Source organism: Hesperophylax consimilis, chromosome 6, assembly GCF_061612785.1.
Source record: "Hesperophylax consimilis isolate HC1 chromosome 6, BYU_Hcon_1.0, whole genome shotgun sequence".
Classification (NCBI taxonomy): Eukaryota; Metazoa; Arthropoda; class Insecta; order Trichoptera; family Limnephilidae; genus Hesperophylax; species Hesperophylax consimilis.
This window is the reverse complement of record NC_142841.1, coordinates 6,530,772-6,546,893: the sequence shown is the minus strand read 5'-3', so window position 1 is coordinate 6,546,893 and position 16,122 is coordinate 6,530,772. Positions and strand designations below refer to the sequence as shown.

Genomic DNA, 16,122 nt, shown 5'->3' with positions numbered 1-16,122 from the left:
TAGATACAGGCATGCAACTCATACTCACAACTCTAGTTTCGTACGCTTAGCCAACTGAAATTTTATTTTTGTTAAGCGGAGAATGTATATTCCAGAAGCACTGGTAGCTGCAATAGTGCATATTTTAAAAATGCAATAATAATTAATTAAATAAAGGTATATATTATTGGGTGACCGGATAAATCATCAAAATGATAATTCATCACATCTTTAAAAAGTTATATAAAGTCATGGAAAGTGATGAAACAAAAAAATTATTAACTGGGTTATGTAGGTTAGGTTAGGTTAGGTATAAATTTTATTTTTTTTATCGTTTCTAATGACTTTATATCACTTTTTAAAGGTGTGTTGAATTGTCACTGTGTTGAGTTATCATGGAACCATATTATTGTAGTCCTTTAAAACCAACAGATATTTTATTTAAATGCTGTAAGTAATGCATTTTGTAATTCATATTTTATAAATTTTAGAATCAAAAAGTTGAGAAACACTTTGAATAAGTTTTTGAATTGAATTAATTAGATAATTAGTTAAGAAGATAAATTTCTAAAAGATGTTTGTTTAATGCCCCTCACTGGTACAGTACAATAATAACGTCAAAACTATTTATTTTAATGTAGAAGTGCATAATGAAGTTCAGAGTCTTTTCATCGCCCCACCGAGCCACTTTGATAGCGAAAATATCAACTTGTAAAAAAGCAACAAAACAGCGCACCCACATTTTCACTCTGCTACCTACTGACAGAGCCCGTTCAGACTGCTGTGCGTCCCCCACCACTCCCCCATCACATTCCGTATGCCACTGGAACACGAAAAATCAAACGCCTTGAAATTGAACCGGCATAACAGCTACTAACATGCGAGTTACTAGCAGCGACAATATACACATGCCACTGGCACGCGGACAACCGCTACTGGCATGCTGACAACTGCTACTGGCATGATTTACTTAGTTACTAGCATGTGTATCTGCGGTTTAAATCTAAGCAGAGAAATAAGAAATAAAAATTTAGTGGAAATCTATTAAATTAACACTTGAATAAATGAGTTCTTTAAAATCTAAACACTGCAAGAATTATTGCTTCGTTATGCACTTCTACATTAAAATAAATAGTTTTGACGTTATTATTGTCCTGTACTTGTGAGGGGCATTAAATAACCTTTTTTTTAAATCGATCTAATTAAGTAGTGATTCAATTCAAAAACCTTTTCAAAGTCTTTCTAAACATTTTTACTCTAAAATTAATAAAAGATGAATTACAAAATGCATTACTTACAACATTTAAATAAAATATTTGTTTGTATCAAAGGACTACAATAATATATCGTTATTTCATTAACATTGCATGTTTAAATATATTTTTTCATAGCTTTAGGAAGGAAAAGTTCTGATTTAAGGCTGCTATAGACGACTGGTTTGCCCAGTAGTTTTTAAGAAAACGTAGGAAGGTATAGAACAGACTTGACTTAAGGAAAGGACGGCAGGACGGCTAAGCCTTTCGACGCAGTTACTTCAGTTAGTAGCCGGGCCGGCTTCTTACCTTTATTGTGGATTAAAATAACTTATGAATTTATTAGTGTTTATCTTATTTCAGGTTTGAAGGAGCATCTGCCGCGTTCCGGTGAATAAAGTTTAAGTGCCGATAGACTGAAAAAGACAAAATCAACATAAACATAAGAATATGAAGTGAAGTGATTGTGTTTCCAAAATAAGCCATGTATGTAATTGTTGTAAAACATTTTGGAAAATTAAGAAAATATTGGTGAACATGTTCTGTATTAGTGTAAAATTGAGATTATGAATAATTGAAATTAATTTATATAAAAATTTCTTCCGAAAAATTATTGCTCATTCTCCAAATGTAAGAAAAAGTAAATAGAAAAAGAGTGCCAATTTCATACATTAATAAAATAGATTTTCAAAATACATTACATGGTACCTCTATAACAATAAATTGTGCAGATCAAATTAGATATTTTTTAATCGCTTTTGTAGGATACTTGGATCAGAAGTTCATAAAATATGGTTTTCTATCAATTCTCCAAAATAATCATCCCTACATCAAATTGATATTAAATCCCTCCAGAAGTCCATAACTTGCCTGAAGTGGTATTAAATGTATGAATATCAATCAATATTTTATAGAAATTAAGAAATGTGTATTTGGCAGAAAATGTTTGTGATCATAAAACAATTGCAAAATTAAACTACCATCTTTAAACTGGCTCTTTTATTTTATGTTGAAGACGGAATCGGCTAGCCAGTCATTGCCTAGTCATGTCAGCTTCAAGAAGGACAAATTGAGAAAGTACGACAAATTTAACACCTGATGTAAAACAGTATGGTCTGACATTCATTTGACCGTGTTAATCATTACATTCTTTTAGAGAAGTTATTAGGTCTAGGCAGTGGCGGTTCTTCCCTTAGGTCAATTGGTGTTTGACCCCCCAAAATTATAAGACCACAATAATAATCAATTATGTGCATCAAAACAACTGGTCTAATTCTTATTTTATTTAAAATGTAACGCGAAACAGCGGCGGCGGCGAGTGACTACCAGTGACATCTGTTGTCTCTAATAGAAGCTTTCATTCACAAGTCCACACGATTCGCCGGGTCAATTTAAAGAATGTCCTCTTTGGCATCTTCTGTCCCTATGCGCGCCATAGAATAAACGAGATGGCACTATATTTTTCGTCGAAGTAAAAATTAGGTACCGAAGAAAGCTTAGGGACGTTTAGGTCATGACCGTGGGGGTGACAACACGATGAATATTATATGTTTTACAGAGATGGTGACATAAACAAATGTCGGTTTTTCATTTACACGCTTGTACTGTGTGGAACGATGGTTGTTTTTCAATTGGATAGTTCGAGAAACGTTTGGAATAATTATTTATGTTATTATCGATTTAGAATGAAGCTGTAGAATGAAACAAAACAAAAAAAGTAAAAGATCATTGTCAAATAGAATCAAACTCTTATTTTATTTACTTTAATGTTGTGCACAACTACATTAAAACTAAACATCTTAAAAATAATTTGCCGTAAGTAGGTACATGGATTGTGTATTTATTTCAATGGAAATATTATAACAAATTGATATAGATAATAATATATGGGCACACATTTTTTTCAAATGACCTACCACGACTGGATCCTTAGAGCCGCCTCTGGGTCTAGGAATTCACGGCGACCTATATAGATGGATCGCATCATACGTCAGTAATCGGCACCAAATCACGGTTGTCAATGGTTTTGCATCTTGCTGAAAGGAAATCGTCTCAGGTGTGCCCCAGGGGTTGCATCTTGGACCACTGTTGTATAATATTTATATAAATGACATTTATGTATGCTTTAAAAATAGTTTCTTCGTTTCATGCGCGGATGACATGAAAATTTATAAAGCTATACAGTGTTTACCTGATTGTATGGAATTGCAAAGCGATCTTGATAATTCGTGCGCATACTGTTAATCAAATTGATTGTACTTAAACATATCTAAGTGTCACTCGATTATGTTTACTAGAAATAAAAACAAAATCATCTATCCATACAACTTGAACAACAAACCTTTACAACCTGTGTCCACGTGTAAAGATCTAGGTGTTTACTTAGATAGCTAATTAATTTTTGATAAGCACATCGAACACATTATATCAAAATCCTACAGGATGCTAGGTTTCTTATTAAGAATATGCAAAGTTTTCAAAAGTGCTAAAAGACTCTAGAAATGTTGTTTTGTTCATTGGTCAGAAGTCCACTGGAGTATGCTTTCCACAATATGGAATCCTCAATATAAGGTATAAATAGATATACATAATATAAAGTATACAGAATAAATTTTCGAAACATTTACTCAAGAAATACAACAAAACTACAAATAATATGTTAACTTTACAAAAAAGACACACATTGTAAGATCTGTTGTTTCTACATAATCTGCTAAATAATAAAATAGATAGTCCCGAATTGCTATCTGTCATTGGTTTAAATGTTCCAACGAGGCGTACCAGGCACACTACACTTTTTTTATATTGAAGCCAACAATAACAATGCAGCAAACAACTCGGTAATTACTTGCGCAATCACAACTTACACCCACTACGAAAAATTACTACATTTAGACATCTTTCATGATTCCTTTCTAACATACAAAACTAACTTATTAAATTTCTTAGCGTGACATATTTCAAAAACACTTTCACTTCATTTTTCAAAACTTCTATGTATTAACAGTCAATTCGTGAGCATATTATAATTCTTGATTTAATTTTTTATTTTTCTCCATACACTTTCTTCCTTTTATAACTATTACCTACTCGCACATAACTTTAAACTTAAATTCATTGATTTTAACTTAAAATCATTAGTTTTCCGAACAATCTCAGGCGAAATTACATAATATTTTATGGACATACGTAATAGGTACTAAAACTATGTAATAACGAAAAATATCCTTAACTGTATCTTATTGTACTATGTATGACTTAATAAATAAAAAAAATAAAAAATAATAATTTTTATTCCAGGATGTGGGGAGGTTAGTGCAATCCCACACGTCCCATATATATATATATACATATTTTTTGTACAGTAGGTATGTGGAAAATGAAAAAATATATGACGAAGAATAAATTAACAACAAAGTAATTAATAACTATGCAGGGCGTGGTCTTGAGTGAGCTTGGGCCCAGCGCTCACTCAAAAGTGGCGTTTGGTGCTGGTAGGCTGCAGTCACCAACGTGTTGGCGAAGGCCATTAACCGCATCCTGGCTCCAGTGACCCGGTGTCTAATCAGGCCGGCAAATCCATTTAGTCCTAATTCTGTGAACATTGTCGATGCGCTGCTGTATCTTCGGTATCCAAATATGGTTCTACAGGCGTCATTATATTGAATTCAGAGTCGTTCCATCGAGCAAGTTCGGTAGGGACCAAATAAATAAAATCAAAACCACAATAATTGGATCCAGACGACGAGTCGCAGCGAAAGACAATGTTCAAAGGCATACTAACTTACCACCATTTCTTTGTGTTTGCCGTGTAGTTATTTTCATTTCCAACAATTCAAAGCTATGTACCCACACTCATTCATACTCGCGCTCTATGCTTTTTTTGCAAAAAGATTCCAAGACCATAATTCTTGCTCAATGTTCAACAGAAATTTAGAATTTAACTGAGAGTTTTGGTAGTACATCTACGACATCTTGTGTCAAGCTGCTCGAGTGTATGGACGCGACGACGCGCATGGTTCCAAGTCGATAAACGTTTGTTTGAGCCAAACCGTCAAGCATGAATTTATGTCTACATGGCTTTAAAATAACACAACACTCAAACCTTTTTCCCACTCCCTCCTAAATTGAGTTTTCGCAACTTGCAACAGTATACTTGACTTGGGTATACTGTTGTAACCAATTTCGTTTCTTTTGTTTGCTACAACTAAAAATGCAACAAATTATATAAATAATAATAGAGATTAAGTACCTAACTGAAGTTTGTTATAATAATTTATAGCCTTCGACCCTACACATCTTTACCATATTGATTTAAAAAAAGCTGCAATCCTTACGATTTATAGTCGTAGTATTTTTATCAAAGCATAATTTTTCTTTCACAATTTGTTGAAAAGGTAGTTTATAACTCTATCCGTCTGACTACTAGCTGAGCGTTCTACCCACTAGGCTATCGATCACCATTTTGATGCATTAGTTGTACACATATTTTTTTTCCATCTTGCATGGTGGAGTATCTAGTTTCGACTTTATTTCGTTTTTTTTATTTTGTCTTCTATTTTCTTTTTGATTTTGTTTTTTGATTTTGCTTTGATTTTTTTTTTTGATCTTGCTTTGATTTTGTTGTGCTTATTTAGATGTTCTTTGTAATAAATAAAAAAAAATAACATGTAAAAGCCCAGCCGGGTGTGAAATTAGAAATAAATAAATAAATAGAAATAGTAAATGTTCGTTTGTTCAAAATCTTAAATCTCCGAATTTTTTTATATGTTTATATTATGCAGATGTCACCTGTGACAGATAAAAACATGTTTTTTTTAAAAACAGTTCCTTTTGTCGTAAACATGCATTTTTTTATAAACAGCGCCATCTGTTGGATGTGAAAACAACACGCATTATTTTTTCTTTATATAAACAGATAGACTGAGCCACAGCAACGCCTGGAGGGGTATGACTAGTAGATAATAAATTCGGTATGTAACAAAAAAAATATCTGAACAGGCTGAGATCTTCAATTTTTAGGTTAAAAACAATTGAAGAAAAATGTATTCTACTCTGAGCATAAGCCAATCTATACAGATATTCCTTATTTTAGAAATTATTATTAAACACCCGGCCTTCTGAAATGGCATCATAAATAAAACAAACCAAGTCAGAAGATAACTTTACAAGTTTATTACAGTAAATATTAAAAGCACCATTATCTTCATTAAAGTGTTTATTATACAAATTTTGAATCTCAACGATACATTCAGATTTTAAGTGATATAAACCTAAACAACACCCTTTTTGCCAGTAAGATTGACTAATAAAATTTACTAAATGTTAATGTTAAATTCACAGCTCACTGATATTGCGAAGCGAAACTACCAACTAAAAAAAAATTTTAAACCCTTTAATTTATGTCTTTTATGATAACAAGAAAATATTCCATCTAAAATATGGTATTCTATAAAAAATATCAGCTCACACTACAAAAAGAAAATAAAAACATAGGTACATTATTTAATAATTCAAAAAAACATAACCATTTTTCCTTAAAATAATATATATTTGTTCGAGAGAATATTATTAAGTGTAATTGAAAGTCAAAATTACAATATGAATTATTGTAATTTTATATGAACTAAAGAAGAATAAATCTTGCATTGCTTTTATATGAAGTATACTTATGTATTAATGAAAATTATAAAGAAAAAGTAGCATGAACTTCAGACTAAAGGCATAACGCATTAAATGCTTCACGGAGTAGTATTTGATTTAAAGTAATATTTTTGCTGTTTTTCTAGTCTTTCTTGTGGGCTACGATGACTGGGCCTACATTATCTCCGGTCTCCCTGTTGTGGGGTCCATGGCTTCCATCACAATATGGCCACTGCAAAAATAAAACCATAATAAATAATTATCTGTCGGTGAAAGTCTTCAAAATTTTGTAACAATGTAACTCATTCTACCAGTTATTATTTAACCACTCGGAACATTAGAACGTCAAAAGACGTAAATATGATAATAGCGGTCAAGACATTAGTACGTCTTTTCACGTAAACGCGCGAGATTTTACAAAAATCGATTTATTTCCATCACTAGTATACGGATTACCATGATTTAAAAAACAGAGTATCGATAATGAATAACGCTACGCGTCTGCATTCAAGAATATCTATGGAATGTAGAGGTGAATTATCTGAGTCGATTGAATCTGTCATCTTGTTCGTTCATAATTTATTGCGTTTTTAAATAATTTATTAAAAATATTTTAGTTTGGACGGTTAATATTTTGAGGTGACTAATAGTTTTTAATTATATTTCTTCAATATATAAAGTGTTATTTCTTTATGATACTCAGAAAAAAGTACATTTTTCACAGCTTTGAAATAATGGTCAGCGATTTTTACATATTTTTGACGTTTTCAGAAAATGTATATTTAGACACGCAAATATTTACGTATAACAAAACAATACGATAGTGAATTTCATAATCTTTCCAAAACATTTTTTAGAATGAGGCTACGTTTCCCAAAACGTGAGTTATGAAGCTTTTAACAAAACTCGTGAATAACACAAAAATTTTTGGGTTTTGACAGTTCGCAAAGGAACACAAAGTAAATAAAAGTCCTTTTCTGAGAGGTTAAGTCATGATAAGCTAACAGTTCTGTGAACAGTAGACTTAGCGTAATGTTGATTATTCCAACACTACTTGATTATAATTGATTACTTGACAGTTTGGAACTGTCGCAACACTCATGCGCTCTGGCGGAATAAAAATGTATTATCAAAAACGGCTACCATCTTTACAGGTTTGACCGAACACGGAACACACAAACAAATTTACAGTCAGAAAAAATGCAAAGTGATTGAGTCAAAACAGGACTTAGATACATTCGACTACCAGTTGGTTGAATCAAGTTGAACACAAGTAAAGTTCTTCGTACAAAGAGATACTTACAAGCTACGTGACTATGACGCAACAAGTAGCCTACTGATATGCTACTCTTTAAAGCTGATTTACGTACATGGCGCTACCCGAATTATACTGAACTTGATCACAAGTGCAGCCGTGGATTTAATACGATGTCAAGTGACTCTAGCGACGAAGACAATAGTAATATTGTTCTTCTTTATATGCATGCACAAAAAATGATCTAAAAGATTTAGTTTACCCACACAACAAAATTGTTAATTGTAGGGCATTCAATTGTAGGAATGTTGTCAAATTGTCATCCATTCTTACGAATTCCGGTAAATTATAGTCACATAAACATAAATATTTTCCCACCTTCAGAACGAATCTAACATAATAATGTTCGGATGCCATTTTTGCCAAACAAGTATGCAACTCGCGTAGTGTGCTATCAGCACTTTCAGTAGTGTGCAACTTGACATCAAACCTGTAATCATGTACGAACCCTAACAAAATAGTATGGCAGATACTTTCCTTGTAAGAATCTCTGTATACAATTGGCCTAGTGATTAAAGTAACTTATTATGTTTGTACTATTATAAATCTTAGGTTATATAGTTACAAAAGACTGTTATCGTTAGAATTTAAACCAACATCATTGATCGATGTAATCGATACTCAATGCTCCCAAACATTTCAGAACCATTCAGAAACAAAAAGTTGCTAAAATTGTTCTAACTATGTTCTATAGTAACTAGATCTGACTCATCTGCTTCTCTCTGTATTTGGGATACCAAGATTCACTCTTCGCGAACAATGAATCTAATAAAAGTTTATAATGTTTATACCACGCTGTTAGACCAAACCAACTGCCCAGAGCCAATGGAACTATGGCATCCCAAACAGAAAGTGAAGTGGTAGAATCAAATCTAGTTACTAAACATGGCTTGGGCTATTACCAAAGCAATACTGAAGTGAAAAAGTAATTGCAGTTTTATCTTACGAACTGTGCTTAAAACCAACAATAATATGCTTATCTCATAAAGTAAAAAATTTTCTTAAAATACAACACAAATATTTTGCAGAAATGGTGTCACTACATCAAATCTCATATAAGAACACTTTTACAAATTAGTTAAGTAAATAAATTGTGCTGTATAATGTAAAACAATGTATACCAAATCAACTGATGACATCTAATATCGATCGTTTTTTGTTTTATTTAATTATGTTATGAATTCAATTTATTTAATATCCTGTCTTATTATTGTATAACTAGCGCAGACCCTTGAAAAATCATGGGATATTATCTTCCAACTTTGAAAATGATTCTAAATTCAAAGTAAATTTTCATTTATTGTACCAGATTAACAGTTCACACGACATCTGAAATTAGTAATTTTTAACTTGAGACGTTTTAGACTTACTTTAACCAGTGATTCTTGACATTATTTTGGGGAAAAAAATCAAATGAAATTTCAGTCTTTTTTATGTTTTTTTTTTCAACTTAAAACTCAAAAAATCAGTAGGTATTGGACGGTTAAAGTTGGAGTGAGTGGTTAGGTAGTTACTCGGCGGAGTGACCGGTAATGACATGTGGAAGAATTTTTTTTTGTTAAGTTTGTAGAAAAAAAAAATTACCATAGACCAAAACATTTTTTACTCCAAATAATGTCAGGAATCACTGGTTAATAAAGTAAATCAAGTACGTCCCTTAACACCCTGTAGACATAAATGCAATAATTACCTATTTTACAATAATTATATATTTGTTTTTTTTTTTTTAATAATAATAACTAATTAATCATTGCTTATTGTATTGTATTTGTCTATTTTTATATTTGTTAGTTTTCATTATACGTTTGACCTGACGAAGAAACCATTGGTTTAGAAACATGTCGATTATTTTGATTAAATAGTGACGTACACAAAGTTACACATCAAGGTTAATCTTACGTAAATAAACTGACACAATATTATTAGCATTTATTTATGATTAATAGATAACGGAAAACACCACGTTATTACATAATTTTATATCTGTAAATCAGAATTGAACCATCACAGTACAGTTACTTGGCATCTCAGATAAGAACGCAATGTTCTTATTCAAGGCAGGGACATTTTTTCAGGCGATAGACCACAATACTACGGAGGTTTTCAAATGCATACTTAAAAGAATATACCGCACAAGAGTCCCAACTGCTCTTAACTATCCAAAGCGAGTGGGATGATGGTGTCTTCAATTGAGGTATGTTGTGAGGCTGAAGGAACTGTGGAGGGAAAGGATATGGGAAAGAGGAAGGTGGGGAAGTACCTGACTATTTAGATCGTTTCTTTTTTTTTTAAAAGAAAGACAAAAATTCCTGGGTTACGAATAACCTAACAATATTTGAAAATCTCCTACTACCACTACAGCAAGCGCAAAATGTTGCTTGTGTTGTGATGGAGGATCTAGGCAGCCGAGGAATTGAACACACTACGCCTGGGTTGGACACAAACGCGATGTCAACTCAGCCACTGACCACTCTGATCTGGTTACTAAAAATGGCTATATATTGTCATTTCCAGCAACGTTTCAGTTCCGAATTGGTCTTTTACCATGGGGACACTGATAGTATCGCCTATCGCTCTGGAAAGTGCTACAAATATATATTATAATAATATATTGTTTATTAATCAAATGTGAAATAACACATAATAATTAATTTAACCTATTATTTTATGGTGTCCTGTTTGTCACTGTTCAATTTTATGTGGTTACCATAAATATGATCTTACGTTTTTGCTCAGCCAACATCTGCACAGCACGGCCTTCTCCGCGATGTCCTCGATATCCAAGGAGTCTACCACTTTCTTCTCGTCCTTCTTGATGGCGGGGTTGATCCAGCGGCACTTGGAGTCGCGCGCCTTGGGACAGAAGGCCTTGTACGTGATGTAGTACAGGCCGGCGGTGGCGGCCGCGGGCGGGATCAGGCACAGCCAGTCCCTGACTGCAAAACAAACATCTAAATTTAAACAGCAATTTTGTTAATAATTAAATAATTAATTAGTTAATTAAAGTAATCCTATTTTATATTGTGAATGCTGCACAAGGCTCCCAACTCCTCCCAACCATCTGGAGCAAGTGATCATCCCCAATTGGGATATGTTGTGATACTGAAGGTAGTGGGAAGGGAAAGGAGTGTGGGAAAGTGGGGGAGTACCTGACTATTCAATTCAATTCTGTCAACGTTTCAGTTCTGAATGGTGGCCTTACACCAGGGGGATACTGCGAGTATCTTCCACTCTGGAACGTGCTGTAAGAATACTATATATTATTTTAAATTAATAAATTGTGAAATAACACAAATTCGTCAATAAAATTTACTTGCACAAGCCGGAATTTGAGCCCGCGACCTTCGGATTGCTAGTCGAGAGCCTTACCACTCAACCGTGGAGGCCATCTTCTATCTATATAAATAAAAATATGAGTGTTTGTTTGTTTAAAATCTTAAATCTCCGAAAATTCTTCACCGATTGCTTTGAAATTTTGACACAACTTTGGGTAATTTTTGGATAGGGCCTGACACGCTTATTACGAATATTTTTTAGAAAAAAACTTTATATTCGCCTTAATTACTATAAAAGAAAACTTTTTGCATTTCGGGCGGCGGAAAATTATGAATTTAAATTTTCAATTACGTTAACCAAAATTCACTTCGCGAATCGATGCGGCGGCAATCAGCTGCCATTAGGTACGTCACTGTTATGTTGGTATCCCTGATACATTGCGTAGATACGACTATGGCTAACTTCGTGGAAGACAAATGGATTTGTATCACAAACCATGTTACACAAACCTAGCGTAGCCGGTAAACTAGTTGAAAACTGGGATGTTTTTCTTGCCTTGACGCGAGCAGGCGTTATTAAGGGGCACTTTCCTTTGTATCACAAACCATGTTACACAAACCTAGGTATCCCACGAAGATAGCAACGGTCGTATTTAGCTCTTGTTAATGCATCAGTAATACCAACATAACAGTGCGTTCCTAATGTCGCCACATCGATTCGCGGAGTGAATTTTGGTTTTACGCAATTGAAAATCAAAATGCATAATTTTCCGCCGCCCGATATGCAAAAAAATTTCTTTTATTGTAATTAAGGCGAATATAAAGTTTTTTTCTAAAAATTATTCGTAATAAGCGTGTCAGGCCCTATCCAAAATTTACCCAACTTTGTATTCAAATACTACCTATATTATATAGATGTCACCTGTGACAAGTAAAAAGATGACTTTTTTTTAAAAACAGAGCCATCTGCTGGACGTAAAAGCAACACTCGCTATTGTTTTTCTATCTGTTACGTTGCGGGTACAGCTAGTAAAAAAAAAAGTGGTGTTTACTAAGTTAGCGTTTTATTTTTAAAAAATTACTTAATCAGCTATAAGAATATTAAAAATATATAAACCTCACATATAGTTTCAAGGCGGCGTATCGATTAAAGTAACAATTGATAAAAATCTTACATTTCTTTCAACAAAACAACAAAATCATGTGGTTGATGTTTGAAACATCCTTGCAAAAAATTATAAAATTCCCCTTTGACCTGCGTCACCCTGTGGAAATACTTGTGCTACGGAGCATTACCACAAGCAGTCACATAATATGAGCAAAAAAAAACAGTTTCATTAAAACGAAAGTCACACATTCTGGAAAACTCTAAAGCCACAATTTACAGGTATAAGCAATAAAACAAACATACGTAATTTAAAAACATGTGATGTACTTATGTTGAATGTATTTTTAAATACATCTATTTGAATTTAGATTTTGTTTTCTTAAACGAATTAATGAAAAATGAATGATGAACTAAATAAAAATGAATGATGAATGATTGAAAAAGGAATGATGAACGAATGAAACGGAATCTTGGAAGTGGAAATTAACCCACTTAACCCAAAAATTCTCCAGTCCTCAAATTCAACAGTTAAAATATTAATGTTTAAAATAAATATCAACTCTACTTATGTCAGTGGTAATGGAGGGTAAAACAGCTAATGTAAAATCATGTATCTAATGTTCATTGTTTTTAATATAGTGTCCTCTGCATTCAAAGTCATATCTTCTCCAACAAACTTCTGTGAGAAATGTTAGGATACAGGCGAATTCTTCAATTAATGTATTTTTTATTGTCCCATTTATTACTGTTTTAATCTGTGTTTTCTTCAAAAAACAATAAAGCGTGTTTATCTGAAGTTACTTGACAGGTTTTCAGTATCTGTTTGTAATTAATAAAATTACGTAGCGTCTAGGAACTCAAATAAATTGTCCAGCGCCCTTGAGGTGATTTTTTTCACTAAAACGGCGGCAATATACAAATTATCTAATTATTATTATGTTGTATTGCAGGTTGCCCCATTTTGCTGCTTCCAAATCCTATTGTAGATCCGAATCAATTTTCAACACAAAGTTGATCTGGGTATCATCAAGGGAATCGAATCAAGCGCATCGACAAGCCTGGAACGTATCTTAAGACGTTAACTTGCATGACATTCTTTTCATTCTACATCCATTTTTTTCTCAATAGGTCTCCTCTAACTTCTTGATCAACAATTTAATAAAATTTACACCAAGGCACTGGTTAAATTATGTAATCAGAAATGAGCAAAAAACATGTGCCGAATAATTCAATAGGAATCATGTTTGTTTTACATATAAAGTGTTCAAAAACCACATTCATATTTAAAATTTGAACAAATCCAATATAAAACTATTTTATCTGATATTGTACTTCTTTTCATCAAGAGATCAATTAATTAAACACCCTGCCGAGAGGTCCTTTATAAAAATCTTGGCACCTGCGAGACACGAGGACCCTGGGCACTGCTTTGCGTACTCATGCATTAGAACAGTACCAAAACCAAAGACATAGAAGTGTCTGGCATTAATAAGTAAGAAATAGGGCTTCTAAAAGAAATAATGAGGAAAAATTTACAAATAAATTTGTTACTGTCAAAAATAATAAATGCTGCAGAGATATTCTTTACTAAAGAGAATAAGCGTTTTAGCAATATAATAATGTAAGTATAGGTCGATAGGACAATGTCATATTCTTTAAATCAGAGATCATGAAAGAAACATGCTGGTATCTTAAAACATTCCATTTCCAGAGTTTTCATTACATAGTTTCTCTTTCCAAGAGTTTTCATCACATAACATGGCAACTATCGGAAAGTGAAACATTTGTAATTTTACTTATTAAGTAAACATAAAAACTTAGTAGATGAGTGTTTCCTTACGGCCTTGAGCAAATAATTGCCAAGTTTTCGGAATAGTATAATAAGCCGACCTTTGGCAGGCAGTTTCGAATGAAACGAAACGCCTTGAAAAGAACTAAATAATTACAAATAGTTCTGTATTAGATCGGTATCACCAGTTAATCATACTTTTAGAATGTCTGCCAAATGTGACGTAATTGGGTCAGTAACTAGCCTAATATTCACTGCTTTGATATTGCTTTAGAATTAACAAAAAAAGAACGGAACTTACATCCCAACCTAAACCATCCTCCGATTGAATCGGGAATTGGCAAACTCTCTAAATATCCAGGTAACGAGACCTTCACTAAATGAGCAATTGGCTGCATGATTAACTTTCGATTTCGACAATCCACAAAACGTTGACAACCACTTTACCGCGCTTCAAAATCTGCGTATCACTATGAACGACGTACGAGTCAAACACCGCAAATTATACCTACATGAAAATATCGATAGTACAGGAAATGAAAGATTGTATTATTTATTAATGTTAGTGACTAGGAGAGAACCGCGATAAACTTTTGTATCACACCGAAATAGCTCATGCGACAAAGCTTATAAAGGCTATTTTTGGTATACGCAGATACGTAAATATAATATAACATTTTCTTTTTACGTTTTATGAAAAGCTTATAACTCTAATATTATTGCTGTGTAATAAAGATTCGAAAAAATATCAAAAACGTTTTGTTGCAAATGTTGTTGACGTTTTATTCATCAGACTTCGCGTCAGCAATGGGTCTGTAAAGTAAGTTTATTTTCTAAGAACCCTAGGGTGAGTACCTATTGTTGATTAGCGCTAGAAGAATAATATTATTTTGTCGTTTTGGTAAGTAAAAAATACTAGAAGAGAATAAAAAAATTTACTCCTAAGCCACAGCAAAACTTTTTATTTTAACTTTTTATAAAAATATTAAAAACAAGCCTCGCGATAACCTTAAAATTGGAATCCACTATACAAATTGCAATCAAGTAACATGTTCACTGTGCAATGAACTCGCTTAAGTTGAATATATCGAATTTATAGGTGTTACTGTTGATACAAATCTAAATTAGAAATCGCAAATAATTTTCAATCATTTACGGCATTATAGAATGGGGTGGTGCGCTTTATGCATTTATTTTCATTCACCTTTACAATAATTACCTCATAATATTAAAATTACATTTATTAGAAAAGAAACATTTCCGACTGACTTATTATACAAAGAGACTAATAAGTATTTAATATTCCCGAATAATTTATCCTGCAAACCGTGAAATATGTATTTAAAAACAAAAAAGTTAGAAAAAATAATAAAATACATTAATGGATTAATAATGTATTTCACACCCCTTAAATCAATACCAAACACTTAGCAGTTTAATCTTCTATCAAAACAATTACAAATGACTAATAAAATACCATATTATATAAAACACCTGCACCACACACAAAGGACGTTGAAACACTTCATATAAATTCGTCAAATTCAATTTTTGTCAATTTTTTATATTACCGACGCGTAGGCGGTGCTTTTGTGGGTTCTCATAGTTATTTTGTATTCTGAAAACGTGTATTTAATATTATTGGGAAAAAATAAAGGGAAAAAGATTAAATTAATTATTACAAATTCAATTTGTGGCGTCATTTAAAAAAAAATACACATATCAGTCAAAATAATCGACATGTTTAAAAACCAATGATT

The 16,122-nt window shown here is 32.6% G+C and overlaps 2 protein-coding genes across 2 annotated transcripts in view; one reads left to right on the top strand and one right to left on the bottom strand.

Annotated features, from left to right (window-relative positions):
* The window catches only part of LOC149422897 (uncharacterized), a 68,917-nt gene extending 66,695 nt beyond the window's left edge, over positions 1-2,222 (top strand). The window contains exon 4 of the mRNA XM_089632763.1: positions 1,596-2,222. Coding sequence (XP_089488889.1) covers positions 1,596-1,601 — 6 coding nt within the window. The 3' untranslated portion in view covers positions 1,602-2,222. The remainder of the gene's footprint in view (positions 1-1,595) is intronic.
* Positions 2,223-6,384: 4,162 nt separating this feature from the next.
* On the bottom strand, positions 6,385-14,871 carry Cisd2 (CDGSH iron sulfur domain 2). Its single transcript, XM_089632762.1, has 3 exons — positions 14,664-14,871; positions 10,915-11,126; positions 6,385-7,107 (listed from the first exon to the last, which is right to left on the bottom strand). Exons 1-3 carry the CDS (start codon positions 14,758-14,760, stop codon positions 7,018-7,020), a joined length of 399 nt encoding a protein of 132 aa, XP_089488888.1. The 5' UTR covers positions 14,761-14,871; the 3' UTR covers positions 6,385-7,017.
* Between the last annotated feature and the right edge of the window lie 1,251 nt (positions 14,872-16,122).